Source organism: Rattus rattus, chromosome 4 (assembly GCF_011064425.1).
Source record: "Rattus rattus isolate New Zealand chromosome 4, Rrattus_CSIRO_v1, whole genome shotgun sequence".
NCBI lineage: Eukaryota > Metazoa > Chordata > Mammalia > Rodentia > Muridae > Rattus > Rattus rattus.
The window spans coordinates 87,648,984-87,664,668 of record NC_046157.1 but is presented as its reverse complement, the minus strand read 5'-3'; the positions used below and the strand labels follow the sequence as shown (position 1 = coordinate 87,664,668).

General features: G+C 52.1%; 2 protein-coding genes across 2 annotated transcripts; one reads left to right on the top strand and one right to left on the bottom strand.

Moving 5' to 3' along the window:
* Positions 1-230: 230 nt before the first annotated feature.
* Positions 231-3,133, top strand: Ticam1 (toll like receptor adaptor molecule 1). Its single transcript, XM_032900748.1, has one exon. It carries the CDS (start codon positions 321-323, stop codon positions 2,370-2,372), a length of 2,052 nt encoding a protein of 683 aa, XP_032756639.1. The 5' UTR covers positions 231-320; the 3' UTR covers positions 2,373-3,133.
* A 7,973-nt stretch (positions 3,134-11,106) lies between these two features.
* Fem1a (fem-1 homolog A) lies at positions 11,107-15,421 on the bottom strand. Its single transcript, XM_032900747.1, has one exon. The coding sequence runs from the start codon at positions 14,319-14,321 to the stop codon at positions 12,357-12,359; it is 1,965 nt and encodes a 654-aa protein (XP_032756638.1). The 5' UTR covers positions 14,322-15,421; the 3' UTR covers positions 11,107-12,356.
* Positions 15,422-15,685: the final 264 nt, after the last annotated feature.

Genomic DNA, 15,685 nt, shown 5'->3' with positions numbered 1-15,685 from the left:
GTGTGTGTGTGTGTGTGTGTGTGTGTGTGTGTGTATCCCCTCCCTGGCCCAGAACCTTGCCTCTGCCTCTGCCTCTGCCTCTGCCTCTGCCTCTCTGCCTCTCTGCCTCTCTGCCTCTGCCTCTGCCTCCTGGTGCTGGGGTTAAACAGGTGTGCCATCTTGTTTGGAAAGTCACGATGAACTCCCACCCCTGCAGGTCTGCACTGTCACCCTCCAGGATCCTTGTGGCAGGGGACAAGGCTGTGCATAAGACAATTGGTTCGGAACATGTCTCCATCCACCCCACTCTCTGTGGCTCCGGGCTTCATCTTCCCCCATCCATGGCCAACCCAGCCCCGTCACTCCATAGTGTCTTTGGCATTCTAAGTGCCTTGGAAAGGGACAGGCTGACCTGCCTGAAACACAAGCTGGGGAGTCTGCATCCAGGCAGCCTGGAGTCAAAACTTCTCCACGCCATGGTACTCCTGGCTCTGGGCCAGGACACGGAGGCCAGGGTCTCTCTGGAGTCCTTGAAGGTAAATACAGCAGCGCAGCTGGTAGCTGGCCAGTGGGCAGACATGGAGAATACAGAGGACCCTGAGGAGCCTCCAGACTTGTCCTGGACGGTAGCTCGCCTGTACCACCTGCTGGCTGAGGAGAACCTGTGCCCGGCCTCCACAAGGGACGTGGCTTACCAGGTGGCCCTTCGTGACCTCACCTCTCAGGGTGACCACCAGCTGGGCCAACTCCAGAAGGAGGCCTGGGATCGGTGCAGTTCTCATCAGGGTTCCCTGCAGCCACCATCAGCAGCCCCTGCAATGACTAGAAGTCAGCCTCGCCCCATTGACACATCAGACTGGAGTTGGGGACATACGTTACACTCCACCGGCAGCACTGCCACACTGGCCAGTCACCTAGAGATCAGCCAGTCGCCCACTCTGGCCTTTTTCTCTTCACACCATGGAGCCCATGGGCCCAGCAAGCTATGCGACAAACCACTGGGCACTCAGGAGCCTCAGCTTGTCCCTGAAGGCTGCGAAGAACCTGAGAGGAGCCAGCCTCCACCAGTGCAGACCAGTATCTCTTTGGGGTTACCACACGAAATTAGGGTCCCAGAGGTGGCTTTGCCCATCCTCCCTGACTCTCTGGCTGCTCCAGACACAAGTGTCCACTGTCCCATTGAATGCACAGAGGTGTCTGCAGACTCTAGGTCTCCCCTGACATCCATCACAGAAAGTGTTGGAAAGCAGTGGCCTATCACAAGTCAGAGGTCACCTCAGTTTCCAGTAGGAGACGATGTTCTGCCGAACTCCATGTCATCCAGCCCTCCTGCCCAGCCACCGTCTTCCCAAGCCTCCTCTGTGCAGCCCCCTCTGTCCTCTGCTTCCTCCCAGAGCAGCTGCCCTGCTCCCCCAGCCTCCACATCCCCTGTTTCGGAACACTTGGAAACATCTGACCAGAAATTCTATAACTTTGTGGTCATCCATGCCAGGGCTGATGAACATGTGGCCCTACGTATTCGGGAGAAGCTAGAGACCCTTGGGGTACCTGATGGGGCCACCTTCTGTGAGGAATTTCAGGTGCCTGGGCGTGGTGAGCTGCACTGTCTCCAAGACGCCATCGATCACTCAGGGTTCATGATCCTGCTCCTGACTGCCAGCTTTGATTGTCCCCTAAGCCTGCATCAAGTCAACCATGCTCTCATGAACAGCCTCACCCAGTCTGGGAGGCAGGACTGTGTGATCCCCCTCCTCCCGCTTGAGTGCTCCCAGGCTCAGCTCAGCCCAGACACAACCAGACTGCTCCATAGCATTGTGTGGCTGGATGAGCACTCCCCCATCTTTGCCAGAAAGGTGGCAAACACCTTCAAAGCACAGAAGCTCCAGGCACAGCGCATGCGCTGGAAGAAAGAACAGGAAGCCAGAACCCTCAAGGAGCAGAGCACGCAGCTGGAGGCTGAGCGGCAAAGGGTGGCTGCCATATCTGCAGCCTACTCAGCCTATGTCCACGGCTACACAGCCTGGCAAACAGAAATGAACAGACTTGGGGTGGCCTTTGGGAAGGACTTGTCACTGGGGCCCCCAACACCTTTCCCCAGCTGGCCAGGGTTTCCGAAGCCAATGCCTTCCCATCCTCAGGGTTGTACTCCAGTTTCCCCCTATTCTCCGAGGCAGCCTCCATCCTCTTCCCTATCCCAATCCTTTTCACCAGCCTCCTCCCCAGCCCCCCAGACTCCAGGACCTCAGCCTCTAATTATTCATCATGCCCAGATGGTACAGTTGGGAGTTAACAACCACATGTGGGGCCACACAGGGGCCCAGTCATCTGATGACAAGACTGAGTTTGGAGAAACCTTGGATGGGCCCTCTGACCGAGGGGAACCCCTTTCTTGAAACTCCAGAGTGACCAGGTTGGACCCCACCTAGATTGCTAGAGTGGCAAGACTGAACTTCACTTGGGTTCTTAAAGTGATATTAGAGGAAGGGAACCTTGCCTGGGCCCCCACAGTGGCCATTAGTTGGTCCCAGTTTGAGACCCCAGAGGCAGGGAAGACCACGCCTGTAAATCAGGGCTTGGGAAACGTGCAGAACCCCCATTTGAACAGACTCTGTGGGACCCCAACCTGCATCATCTCTGTGAATAGAGGATGATGGGGCCATAGGCTCCTCTGAGGCGTCCTCAGTGTGGCCATGTAACCTTCATATGGTCTCTCTGGGGGAGGATGCGGTGCTGGGGCACATTTATAATAAAGTTATTGACAGCTGAGTCACAAGCCAACGCCCCCACACTCCATCACCCTCAGGAAACAAGCAGGTCACGCCAACTTTGCCATGACTAGAATAGAAAAGGGGGTGTACCAGCCCAGTCCTTGAGTGGCAGGAACCGGAAATTATGTAGATATACTCATCCCATTGGTCAGTTCAGGCTACGTAGCCTTCTGTTGCAAGGAATTCTAGGAAATGTAGTCTGGTGTGGGGGGGTGCTGCAGCCATTCATCAGGAAGTCTTATAACTTCAAGAAAGGAGGAGAAAAAAAAACTGGGAGTTGCTGCCAGTTTTCATTGTTTTGTCACTGCAGATCATCTTCCTTCATGCTGATTCCCCTCCCCAAGACATGTCAGACTCTTATACATTAAACAAACAAACAAAAACAACTTTTTTTTTTCTTTTCACATTTATTCTAGCAGATTTTGGCACAATGGAGTGTGAGTGTGTAGTGAAGTTCAGCCAAGGCTGTGCGACTGCATATTCTCAATTTATTTACTGGTTTTATATTCTCTCTCTCTCTCTCTCTCTCTCTCTCTCTCTCTCTCTCTCTCTCTCTCCCTCCCTCCCTCCCTCCCTCCCTCTCCAGATTTATTATTTTTATTTATGGGTATGTGTGTAAGGCTGTTGGAGTTTATGTGCATCTTATAAGTACAGTGTATCAGTTCCCCCGGAGCTGGAGTTACAGGATGTTGTGCATCCCTTGATGTGGGTGCTGAGATCATGTGTGTGTGTGTGTGTGTGTGTGTGTGTGTGTGTGTGTGTGTTTATGTATGCATATTGTAAGAGGGCATCAGATCCCATGGAAGTTCTGTTATAGAGCAGGGGTTCTCAACCTATGAGTCCTGACCTCTCTGGGGGTCAACTGACCTTTACACAGGATCACCTATCAGATATTGGGTTTCTGCCAGTGGACAGCACCTCTGCAGGTGTTCCTTATAGGAAGCAAAATTATTCCGGGATAGAAACCATAAAACAAGATCTTAGACATCTTCAACAACTTGGACTCTGATGTCCTTCTGATTAGAACAGTGGTTCTCAACCCGTGGACCAAGACTATTTTGGGGTGTGTGTCATATATTAGATATCTTGTATATCAGATATATTTTCACTACAATCCTAACAGTAGCCACACTGCAGGCAACAGTGACTTCATGGCTGGGGTCCCCACAGCATGAGGGCTGCACCAAAGGCTCAGCACTAGGATGGTTCAGACTGCTCTAATGGTGTGCTTGCTGGGAACTGAACTCTTAATTACTTAGCCATTCATTTTTTATTTCATTTATTTGGGTTTTCTTTGAGATAAATGTCTTTACCTAGTCCTGGATCAGCAGGGCCATGGTGGCTCGCACTTGGGAGGCAGAAGCAGGTGAATGACTTCAAGGGCCAACATGGTCCAGGATAGCAGGGACTACACAGAAAAATCCTAGTGTGTGTGTGTGTGTGTGTGTGTGTGTGTGTGAGAGAGAGAGAGAGAGAGAGAGAGAGAGAGAGAGAGAGAGAGAGAGAGGGAGGAGAAAGAAAAATAATTTTCATAGCCCTGAAACTCTCTACGTAGCTCAGGTTGCCCTCCAACTCAGAAAGACCCACCTACCTCTGCCTCCTAAGTGCTGGGATTGAAAGCGTGAGCCACCACACTTAGATTCTGTTGGTTTTTGATGCAGGGTCCCTTTTCCTGCAGGCTCTCCCTGAACTCAACATGTAGCTGAAGATGACTGTGAACTTCTGATCCTTCTCCTGCCTCTACCTCACAAGTACTGTTGTTGTTGTTGTTTTTAAAGATTTATTTATTTTATTTATATGAATACACTGTAGCTCTTTTCACACCCCAGAAGAGGGCATCCCATGTAGTTGCTGGGAATTGAACTCAGGACCTCTGGAAGAGCAGTCAGTGCTCTTAACCACTGAGCCATCTCTCCAGCCCACAAGTACTGGGTTTATGTGGTACTCAGCACTCGCAGTATTGGGGTTCATGTAGGCTAGGTAACCTCTCTCCTCACTGATCCCTAGTCCCAGATTTTAATGTGCCCACACATCTCAACCCTCCAAACAAACCTGTGTGAAATGTGGACTCATTTTACAAGTAGGGAAAACTAAGGCCCAACACTGAATTCTGGCCCTCAACATTATTTTAGTTAGAATTGAAGAGAGTGATGCAGAAAGCCAGACTTCCAACGACCAGCAACTGTGTGTTCATCCATAAACAGTCAGATCTGCAGGCTGTCCCCGGCAGAAGTTGCAGGAGGGGATGAGTCACCCAGCCCGCTTGTTATTTTAGTCTTGTAGTCAGACCTTGTCAGGACTCTTCTGTGTCAGCTTCTGACCTGAAGTGAAACCCCAGCATCACAGTTCTGCAGTCCCTTGGGGGCGGGGATGTAAATGAAGTTCTCTAACCTTCCATATGTGGGACTGTCCAGGTTTCTGGAATGAATGCAGTGGTGGGGGGAGGTGCTGGGCTCTTGGTTATGGGTGTTCTGGAGTGGAGAAGTGTAAAAGGAGGCATTAGCAATGGAAGCACGGGGGCTGTGTGTGTGTGTGTGTGTGTGTGTGTATGGTGAGGGACAGCACAGCCAAAGCAAGGGCTGAGGCTGGTGTGTTAGGGGAGCCATGGGAGGAGGCAGAGAAGGAAAGTCTGTCAATTCATCTCCACTGGATTTGGGAGGCCTGAGAGATGACTCAGCTGGTTAAAGGGTTAGGCATTTGCCATGGAGCCTCATGACCCGACTTTGCTCACCAGGACCCATGTGGTAGATGATGACTCCTGCAAGCTATCCTCTGACCTCCACACAGTTGCACATGCACACGCCCACAATAAATCAGGAAATATAGGGCTGGAGATGGCTCAGTGGTTAAGAGCATTGGTTGTTCTTCCAGAGGTCCTGAGTTCAATTCCCAGCAACCACAAGGTGGCTCATGCCCTCTTCTGCCATGTAGACCGATAGAAAGACAGAACACTCATATACATAAATAAATCTTAAAAAAACAAAACAAAACAAGAAATGCAATTTAATCATCCTGGCACTTGGGAGCAGAAAAAAAAGATCACAAATTCAAGGCCAGCCTCAGCTACTTAACAAGTTTGGGGCTAACCAGGGCTATGGGAGACTGTCATTTTTCACATTTTCAATTTATTTGTACTGCTAGGCAAGTTCTACTTCTGAGCCCCAGTTCCAATCCTTCATGAATTTTTAGATGAGGCCTTACTTAGCGTCTGCTGTGTGCAGACCTGTGCTGGGCACGGAGAAGCCAATGGGCAAGAGCTGGTTGGTGGAGTGACTGAAGAAAGCTTGAGGAAGAAGGCAGTGAGGGCTGGAACCATGGCTGTCCTGTAACTTACTACATTTATTAGGCTAGCCTTTACCTCCTCTGGAACAGTGGAATTCATGCTGGATGTTAAGGAATCTTTATTTTATAAATGTTCTCTCCAAGCTCAGAGTCATATTTTACAAGAGTCACACAGCATTATGTGTGGGCCTGACTTTTGACTGGGACAGAACTTGTGACACTGTTTTTAGATTTATATGTGAATATGTGTGTGGAGGTCAGTCTTCTCCTTCCACTGGGCTGTGGGGATCAAACTCAGGTGGCGAGGCCTGGCAGCTTTGGGTGTGTGTCCCAACACAGGCAGTAGAGACGTCTGAGTCTGCAGATGGCTAGGATGAACAAGTGAGCAGACTCTTTCCTTTCCGTGCCTGTGGCAGAGTCCAAGGTGACCATGGCCTGGCTCCACCCAGCCCCTGTGCCTTCTTCAGGGAACTGAAAGGAGGAACTTGTGCCACTTGCCAAAACCCTCCTGGCTTCTGCCCACACTTAGTACAACTTTTTGGAAGATGATGACAGCCCTGTTGAAAAGATTTCGATATAGCCCTAGGTGAAGTTCCCATGCCCCACTCCACAGCAGGGAGTGCACCGTTGAAGGCCACTGTGACCTTGTATGGAGGACTGGCTCCCTCCCCAACCCTCCTCACTTGGCAGCAGTGTTCTTTCAGCCAGTTTCCTCCTTTCGTAGGTGTGTCTTGGGACTTTTTAGACTAGCCAGTGGTTGGAAAGCTCCCCTATATCCTTCCCTGGCTCCTTCTTAAATTTCATGATTGCGCTCACATCCAAGCTTTTGGAGCTGGAGGAGTAGTCAGAGTCCCAGCTGCTCCTGCCAAAGACCCATATTCAGTTCTAAGCACACATGTGCCAGCTCACAACCATCTGTAACTCCAGTTCCAAGGCAGCATCCAACACCCTCTTCTGGCCCGTGATGGCCAGTCACACTTGCAGGCAAAACACGTGTGTGTGTGTGTGTGTGTGTGTGTGTGTGTGTGTGTGTGTGTGTGTGTGTGTGTGTATGTGTATGTCTTTGTAGGGGGTTTTCTGGGTCATCTCATTTAAAACACATTACTTTGGGGCTGGGGTTGGTGGGTAAAGTGCTTGCTACAGAAGAGGACTTGTGTCTGAATATGAATAAAACAGCTGGTGTCTGCCTGTGATCCCAATGGATCCAGGGGTCCTGGGCGGCTTGTCTAAGCATCTCTATGCTGCAGGGTCAGTGAGATTGGCTCAAAACCAATCGTGACCACTAGAGGGCACAGGCAGCAAAGACTTGCTGCATAGCCTGCTGACCTGGGTTCAATCCCAGATACCCACATACTGGAAGAACACCAGGTCTCTAGAGTTGTCCTCTGAGCTACACAGACACACACACACAAACACACATGCACCAAACCATCAGGAAGCCAAGGTGAGTAGTTCCTGACATGCTGATGACCCCTGGCCTCCTAGCATGTGCACACATGTGCCTGCACATGTGACTTCCTACCTAGGGCCCTGGCACAGGCTAGACAAGAGCTGTACCACTGAAGTGCATCCCCAACCCGAATCTCACTTCAGGCCAGGAACTTTGCTGGTCACATCAGTGCTTGGAAGGCCAAGGGAGACAATGTGCCTCAATAAAAACCTTTCAAGTTAAAAACTAAAATTTATGCCAGGTCAGCCTAGGCTACATAGTGAGACCCTATTTCAAAAACAAAAACAGAACCAAAGGACCCCAAAACAATAACAGAACCCATATGCCCCAGTCATTCAGCACCCACAATAAACATTTTGACTTTCAATTGATCTTCCATTTAGATTTCAGGTCATCTTGGCCCCTGTTCTTTTCCTGCTGGCTCATAGGTCTTGTTTGGTCAATCATCCACTCATAAATGTACTGAAGTGTATTTAGCTCCTACTGTATGCAAAGATGCCTCCTGTGGTTCCTTCATCTACGTTTGTGAGCTCAGAGCTCCACTCACAGAGGTGGGGTGCTGAACTGGTGGTCATCTGAGCTCATGGGCAGCTCCTAGAGAGGCATCTGGGGAGTGACTATGGAGCCTCTAAGGGGCCAGGGAAGCCAGTGTGTCTACAGCATGGAGGGGGCAGCATGCAGTAGGTCAATGGGTTGATCCCAGCTGTAGGACATGAAACCTGGACTCCACGCTCAGTTGATCAAGATTCAAGGTCAACTTCAGCTACACAGTGAGTTTGAGTTCAACCTGGGCTACATGCGGATCATGACATGTTGAGGGGTGTGGGAAGTGCTGGGGGATGCCAAAGTGGTGCTGCAATAAACAGAATTTTCCGTCAGGAGGTACCATGGGCTGCAGCCTGAGCTCATGCACACACCCTGCCTGGTGAGGATTTCAGCCCCGGGACAAAGATAGCAACAGCTGTCATTGGGTCACATTCCTGGAGAAGCACAATGCCCCTTCCACTGTTGCAGGCAGGAAAACTGAGGCAGAGAAAGTGGAACCATCTCCAAGACTATGAGAGTGAATGTCACTGTCATGCCAGGAGTTGGTGCCCAAAGAGGGCAGTCTCCTGCCAGATGCCAGGGTGGGGTTTTTATTTTTAGCCTGTTTTGTGGCCCAGGCCCTTAAGCAGTCCTGGGAAGCAGCCAGACTCCCAGGGACGTGAAAGGGGTTTTCTCCTCTCTGGACTTAGGTCCACCACTCCCACACCAGGGGCTCTCAGACCCTCACCAGATGTGAGCTGGTCAGTGCACACTGGTCAAGCTGGCATGCAACGTCCGCTGCTCTGTGGCTTTCACACTCTGACTTTTGTGGTCTCGTCCATTACTGCTGGGGGTCCAGCCTCACTCATCCTAGCCATCTGCCATTACTGCAGTTTTCTGTAAGAAAGCTTTACTGTTTTTAAAAAGTATTTTTCCCAGGACTTGGGGTGGTCCCCAGGGCATGCTCACCAATGCTTACCGCTGACTGTACCCCAGGCCTGAAATCAATCTCTGGAAATGGCAATGATTGTACACCCCTGAGGAAACCCTAAAAACCACTGATTTGTAGATGTGAGAATGGTCAATTTTATAAACTGAGCATACTGTCACATAGTGGTGATCCCAGCCCAGGAGCAGGAATTCAAGGCCAGCCTGGGCTATGTGAAACTCTGCCTAAAAAGACTAAAAGCAAGGGGCTAGTGAGATGGCTCAGTGGTTAACCCGAGTACCCATGTCAGGTGGTTCACATGGACTGTAACTCCAGCACCAGGCAGATGTACCTCTACAGGCCCTGCACTCATAGACATACCCCACCACAACACACATATTGGGGGGGGGGGTCAACACAAGGCTCCTTTGTGTAACAGTCCTGGCTATCCTAGAACTGTGGACCAAGCTGGCCTAGAACTCAGAGAGATCCCCCTGCATCTGCCTTGGTGCTGGGATTAAAGGCATATGCCACCACACCAGGGACAGACACATAATTTTAAAAGCAAGCAAACAATGGCTGAGAGGGAAAGTACCCTGGGAGGCAGTGCATGATCTGGGAAGACTTCTGCAGGTCAAGGTCAATCAAGCTCACTTGGTGTTTGTTGCTTGTTCTTGTCTACCTGCCTCTGGAGTGCTGAGACTGAAGGTGTGTGACAGACAGCACATCTGGTTCAAGCTTGCTTCTTGACAGGCTTTAACAAGTCTTGAGGGCTGAGTGTGGGGAGCCCCCAGAGTGACATCTCAACTGTGCAGAGCCAGACTCTGGCCTACACCTGCTGTGCTGTCTTTCATCCTCCTGGGCCCTCTGTACATCTGGTGGAGTGCCAAGTGAGGTGGCTCTGTGCTGGGCCATGTTTGACCTGGGGTCAGGACAATCCCTACTTAGAAACACCAGACACTGGTACAGCCATGTGGCACCACAGGAACAGGCTGTCCCACTGTCCTGTCCACGTGGAGAACCAGAGAACCAGCCAGAGCCGCTTAGGGGCGTGTCTCCTGCCCTTACTCCCAGTCTATCTGTCCACTTGCTGTGCTGTTGAGGGGTTGAACTGGAATCTCACAGGTGGCAGGTACTTACCATTGAGCCATCTCCCCTGCTAGTCTTTTTCTTTTTTGGGGAGGAGTCTAAAGCAGTTATGGCTATCCTGGAACTATGTAGACCAAGATGACCTTAAACTCAGAAAAAGCCACCTGCTTGTACCTCCAGAATACTCCCACTACACCTGCTTTAGTCTTTACGTTTCCTCAGGAACTCCAACATCTGACCGCAGGGTCTCAAGGCAACTTTTTTTTTTTTTTTTTTTTTTTTTTCCTCGGAGCTGGGGCCCGAACCCAGGGCCTTGCGCTCGCTAGGCAAGTGCTCTACCGCTGAGCTAAATCCCCAACCCCTCAAGGCAACTTCTTAACCAATCACTGCAGCCCACTCACAGGCTGTTGTACTTGGTTAAAGAGTATATGAGTGACACAGGCCTGTTCTCTGATCCTGCTGTTCCTCTTAGGAAAAACCTGGCTGGAGGCAGTGTCTGGGACCTGCTGGATCAACCCTCCTAGAAGAATGCCCATCGAAGCTAGCCCCCAGGTCGCATTTCCTAATTCTGACAGCATGAAGAACATGGGGCTCAAATAATTGTTGTTCTTACATTTGAGGCTGGAGGTCCGTGATTGTGGAGGGTTCAGGGTACTGAGGTAGGGGATGGACAGAGGGTCTGAGTCTGACATCTTGTGCTCTGAGTCCCTAGGCACACCATTAGTGTGACCTCTCTGAACTTACCCCACCTGAGACACATGAATGCTGGGGCTCCATCAGAAGGCAGCTGCTGTGAACCAGGTGGTACATTTGAGTACTTGGAGTGCAGCAGGGGCTTAGTAGATGTTCACTAGTGCCACACCTCATAGGAGAGGGTTTTGAGAGGGTAGGGTCTTGAAACACTGTCTTACTATGTTACTACCAGGCTGTCATTGAACTTACTCTACTCCAGTGGCCTCCAACTTATCACCCTCCTGCCTTAGCCCTGAAAGTGCTAACAGGCCTGTGTCACCATGCATGCTTGACAAGCACTCACTTGGCTCCCGGCTCTACCTAGCCACATCAAATAACAAGGTAGGCAGACATCGTCACATACCTGCGTTTTAATCCATAAATATCAGTGCCAAGACTCACAGGTTTTCCTGTTTGCCCTGAGCTTTGGCAGGGTGAAGCAGTGAGGCCCTGCCTGCTGAGTAAGGCCTAAAGCTTGTTTATACAGAGAACCTGCCTAGCACTGCAATCACACGCTGATGTCCTCAAGGGACAGCTTATGGCGCTTAAATGGCTGAGGGAGGGACTGGCCCCTCTACACGTGACTTCCTACCCTGGTAGCTGGCTTCTTCAGGCCGGGGATGAGTACCTCCTGCCTTGGCCTTATTCAGGGTGAGCCACTCACCACACATGATGGGTCTAGAGCTGGTGGAGCCATAGGCAGCTCTTCAGGAACTTTCTGGTGTGGGGGCTGCAATCAGGACCCCACGTGGGCCAAGCTGCCCTGGCTGGCAGCTCCCCACCTTCCCCTATCTTGGTCACAAGCCCATCCCCTGAAGTTATTAGATAATGGGGACTCCTCAGTACAAGAGGGGGTCAGGTAGGTCCTCAGCGATGAAGGTGACAGGACAAGTGTGGCATGGATGTGAACCTGGTGGCCATAGCATCTGCCAGGCAGTTCCAGCTGCAGCTCAAGGTTGGGAACTGTGTCTGTCCATCCAGAGAGCAGGACAGGAGGTACTGGTGTCTGCCTGGCTGTGGCTCTTGCCACTGCCTCTGACCCTTCTTGGGGGACAGTCCTCTAACCAGCACAGAATGAGGAGGCTTCCCAGGACCTTGGTCACAGGTCTACATTCACACACATGCTGCTCTCAGTTGTGGCCATTGCAACATACTGGCAACTCCCAACTAAGTTATTACTAAGTCCAACAAACAGAAACCAGTGAAAAAGATAGAGCAAAACCCTCACATTGTAGGCTCCAGGCTGTTGTCCATCTGCTTAATAAAGGACAAACCAACTGCAAACATCTAGGTGGCAGGTGCCCACGGCAGAAAGGAGCCAGTGTTTGCTTACTGCAGGACCCTAGGACAAGCTGGCTGGGGGTTGAGTGACAGTGCAGAGGCCTCCAGACCCAGACCCAAATGCATGCCACTGGGGAGGCTCGGGCACCATTTTTTTTTTTTTTTTTTTTTTTCCATTTCCACAAAGAAAGACCATCTTCCTACCATGTGACCCTGGAGGCTTCTAGAATCAACAGCTGGGCTCCCTCCAACAGGCCAAGGGGAGTGGATGCTTCTGCTTGGAGAAGTAAGGCCTAAGTGGGCACCAGTGGCTGGGCCAGGCTCAGTGTAACTGAATGAAGGCCTCCAGCTCCTCTGGGATAAAGCCCTTATAAGGGACCTTGTTCCTGTCCAGGGCACGAGCAGCTAGGCACTGGAGTGTCACATAATTGAAGGGCTGCATGGTGCTCTTGGCTAACAGCTTCGAGTCCAGCAGCTCGTAGGCAGTCTTCTTGAAGGCATTGGTGGCATCCATGTGGGCTCCAGCTTCGATGAGGGCATCCATGATGGCAGGGCAATTGTTCTGGGCAGCAACATGCAGTGGTGTGTTGTTGTCGAAGTCCCTGCTGTCAGGGTCTGCTCCGCAGTCCAACAGTACCTTCACCACCTGCAGCGACGGGAAGATGCCCACACGGTACCGGCCCACGTTGGTGGTCTCCTTGTCCACTGCCATGTGCAGTGGGGTGAAGCCGTTCTTACCGCGAGGGGCACACTTGAGCAGACGGTAGACTGTCTGGTGCTTGAGGTGTTCCTGGCTGGGGGTGCACTCCACCTTCTCCAGCAGATACAGAAGGTGGAGGATGATGGCAATGGCTTTGGTGAACTGTGCAGAGTCACCCGGTTCCTTGGGCAGCTGCAGAGCCCGCTCCACTTCCCGAACCCCTTTGCTGAGCACACCCATGAGGTCAGCAAAGCCAAGCTGCATGCCTAGGTTGCCCTTGGCTGAGCGGTCCTGCAGCACGTAGGAGAAGAGCTCTGCAAACGACAGGAAGCTGCTGGCGGTCATGGGGCTCAGGGGCTCCAGGTTGTTCTGTTGCATGTCCAAGGCATACTTCCACAGACGGATACAGCGCTCGAAATTTCCAGAGTCTGCATAGACAGCACCCCGGTATCTTATGTAATATGAAGTGTCAGGATGCGAGGGGCCCAGGATCCTCTCCCGTATCAGCAGTGCCTGCATCCGCATCTCATCAGGATCTGTGATGAGGGCTTCCAACTCTTGGGGCGTGGTCACCTCCCTGGAATAGTCATAGGCTAGAACCAGTTGCTGGGGTTCAGGCTTAGGAAGGTAGTCCCCACCCTGGTGGCGGAGTTCCATTGCCCGTCTCCAATGCTTCAGGGCTCCAAGCAGATCCCTTTTCTTATCGACATAGGTAGCACCTAGCAGCTCCAAAGCTTCCACAGCCGCTTCCCGGCTGGTAGGGCAGCAGCTCTCATACGGTTCTGCTTCCTCTGGGGTGGAACAGCGGTTTCCTGCCATCTGGGAGGAGCCTTCTCCGGGAAGCTCTGTCCCTGAGAGCTGCCCGTGGCCGGGCTGTTCCTGGATGAGGTACTCCACGATGTTGGTGTGCCCGGTGACGCTGGCGGCCAGTAGCGGGGTCATGCCATAGCCGTCGCGCTCCATACGCGCGTGACAGCCCAGCAGCAGCTGCAGAATCTCCAGGCTGCCAGATTCCGCACAGTCGTGAAGGGCGGTGTTGCCCTTGGCGCTACGACGGTTCACCTGCGCGCCCCGTTCCAGGAGGTAGCGTGCAATCTCGCGGTGGCCCTTGTAGCAGGATATCATAAGACACGTGTGGCCGTGGCGGTTGGCTACCTCTAGGTCCGCCTTGTGCTCGCCCACCAGGTAGCGCACCACGTCCAGGTGGCCGTCAAAGCACGCGGCGCGTAGCGGCGTAGAGTTGGTGCGCGTAGTGCGGTTGACCGAGGCGCCTCGGCGCAGAAGGCTACGCACCACAGCTAAGTGACCCGCTGCTGACGCTGCCCATAGCGGCGGCGCGCCCTCGATAGTCTCGCCATCGAAGTGTACGGAGCCGCTCGCCTCCACACTGGCGCCGCAGTGGTCCACCAGGTACTCCACCACGTCCAGGTGTCCACGGCGCGCCGCGATTAGCAGTGGTGTGCCACCGCCGGCCACCTCACCCAGCAGCTCCTCTATCTCCTCACGCCCGCGGCCGGCCAGCAGCTTCTGAAGCAGCAGCAGCTTGCCGTCGTGCGCCGCATTGTACACCGCTGTGTGTAGATCCATGCTGGAAGTCTTGCTGACGGATCTAGCCGGGTCGCGGATCCCCAGAGACAACCTTCACCTTCTCCCCGGCTGTCATCTCAGCTGGTCTCGGAGAGGAATAAAATGGCCGCTGAGAAGAGGTTAGGACGGAATATGCATAGGTATGCTGGGAAATGGAGTCTTATAAGCAATCACCCGCTGGATGACACTGAAATCAGAAAAGCAAAAAAACTACATTTCCCGAAAGGGATAGGGCGAGGTGGACAAGCAATATGGCAGTTGGAAAGAACCATTGGAAGGGCGGCAATTTCCGCCAAGCAAAGCCAATGGTTAGTGCGACCCTGGGAAATGTGACGCACTTCCAGGTATTGAATCTAAGGCTGAGATTGCAGGAAGCACGTTCTCGCTCCTTTCCCAAAAGGACGTTTTTCAGAAAGCTTCTCAGTTTTCAATTCTTATCATGCAAATCTATAAAGTATGTGGCCCTGAGTATTTGATGACGTATTACCGGTTACTGTCACTGACAGAGACTAAAGACGGGAAGAAGTCCGTGCTCTGACTCCGAGAATTCTGGGCGAGGTGCATCGTGGCCGGAGGTACCGTTGAAAAACTACAGTTCCCATCATGTAAAGCCATGTTTTGATGGGCTCTGAGCAATTCTTCCAGGTGATAACGTACTTTCTGTCATATCATTAATATTAACGCAGAATCCACAGGAAGACATGAAGTGGGAAAAGGACTACATTTCCCAGAGTGCCGTGGAGCACATGCGATGAAATGTAAATAAAAAGCATCTCTTCCTGTCCCGCAAGGCTTATCCGCTCACTGCAGATGACCCTAGGCAATGTGGTGACGTTCTTCCGGTTCTCGTAGGCGCGAAGGCAGGAAAATGGATGTGCCTCCGCCTCCTCTGCGGACTACGTTTCCCAGAGGGCACTGAAGGTTACTCGCAGCCAATCCGGAGTGATGTGGAAGGGGCTTGGGGGCTTCTACGAAGGGCTTGCTGACCAGCAGGGGGCGCGCGCCGGGCCCGTCCTAACTCGCCCCTTAGCATATTTGCCGAAATGTTACGCAGTCTCGATTTTCATGCTAGTTTTTTAAAAAAAATTTATCTATTTATTTATTACATATAAGTACACTGTAGCTGTCTTCAGACACACAAGAGGGCATTAGATCTCATTACAGATGGTGGTGAGTCACCATGTGAGCAATCAATGCTCCCAACCATTGATCCACCTCTCCAGTCCTGCTCTCCGCCTCTCTCCCCTCTTTCCCCCTCCCCCTCCCCTCTCTCCCTCCCTCCCTCTCCCTCTCTCCCCTCTTTCCCCTCTTCCCTCTCCCCCTCCTTTCTCCCCTCCCCCGTCCCCCCCCCCGTTAAAGGACTC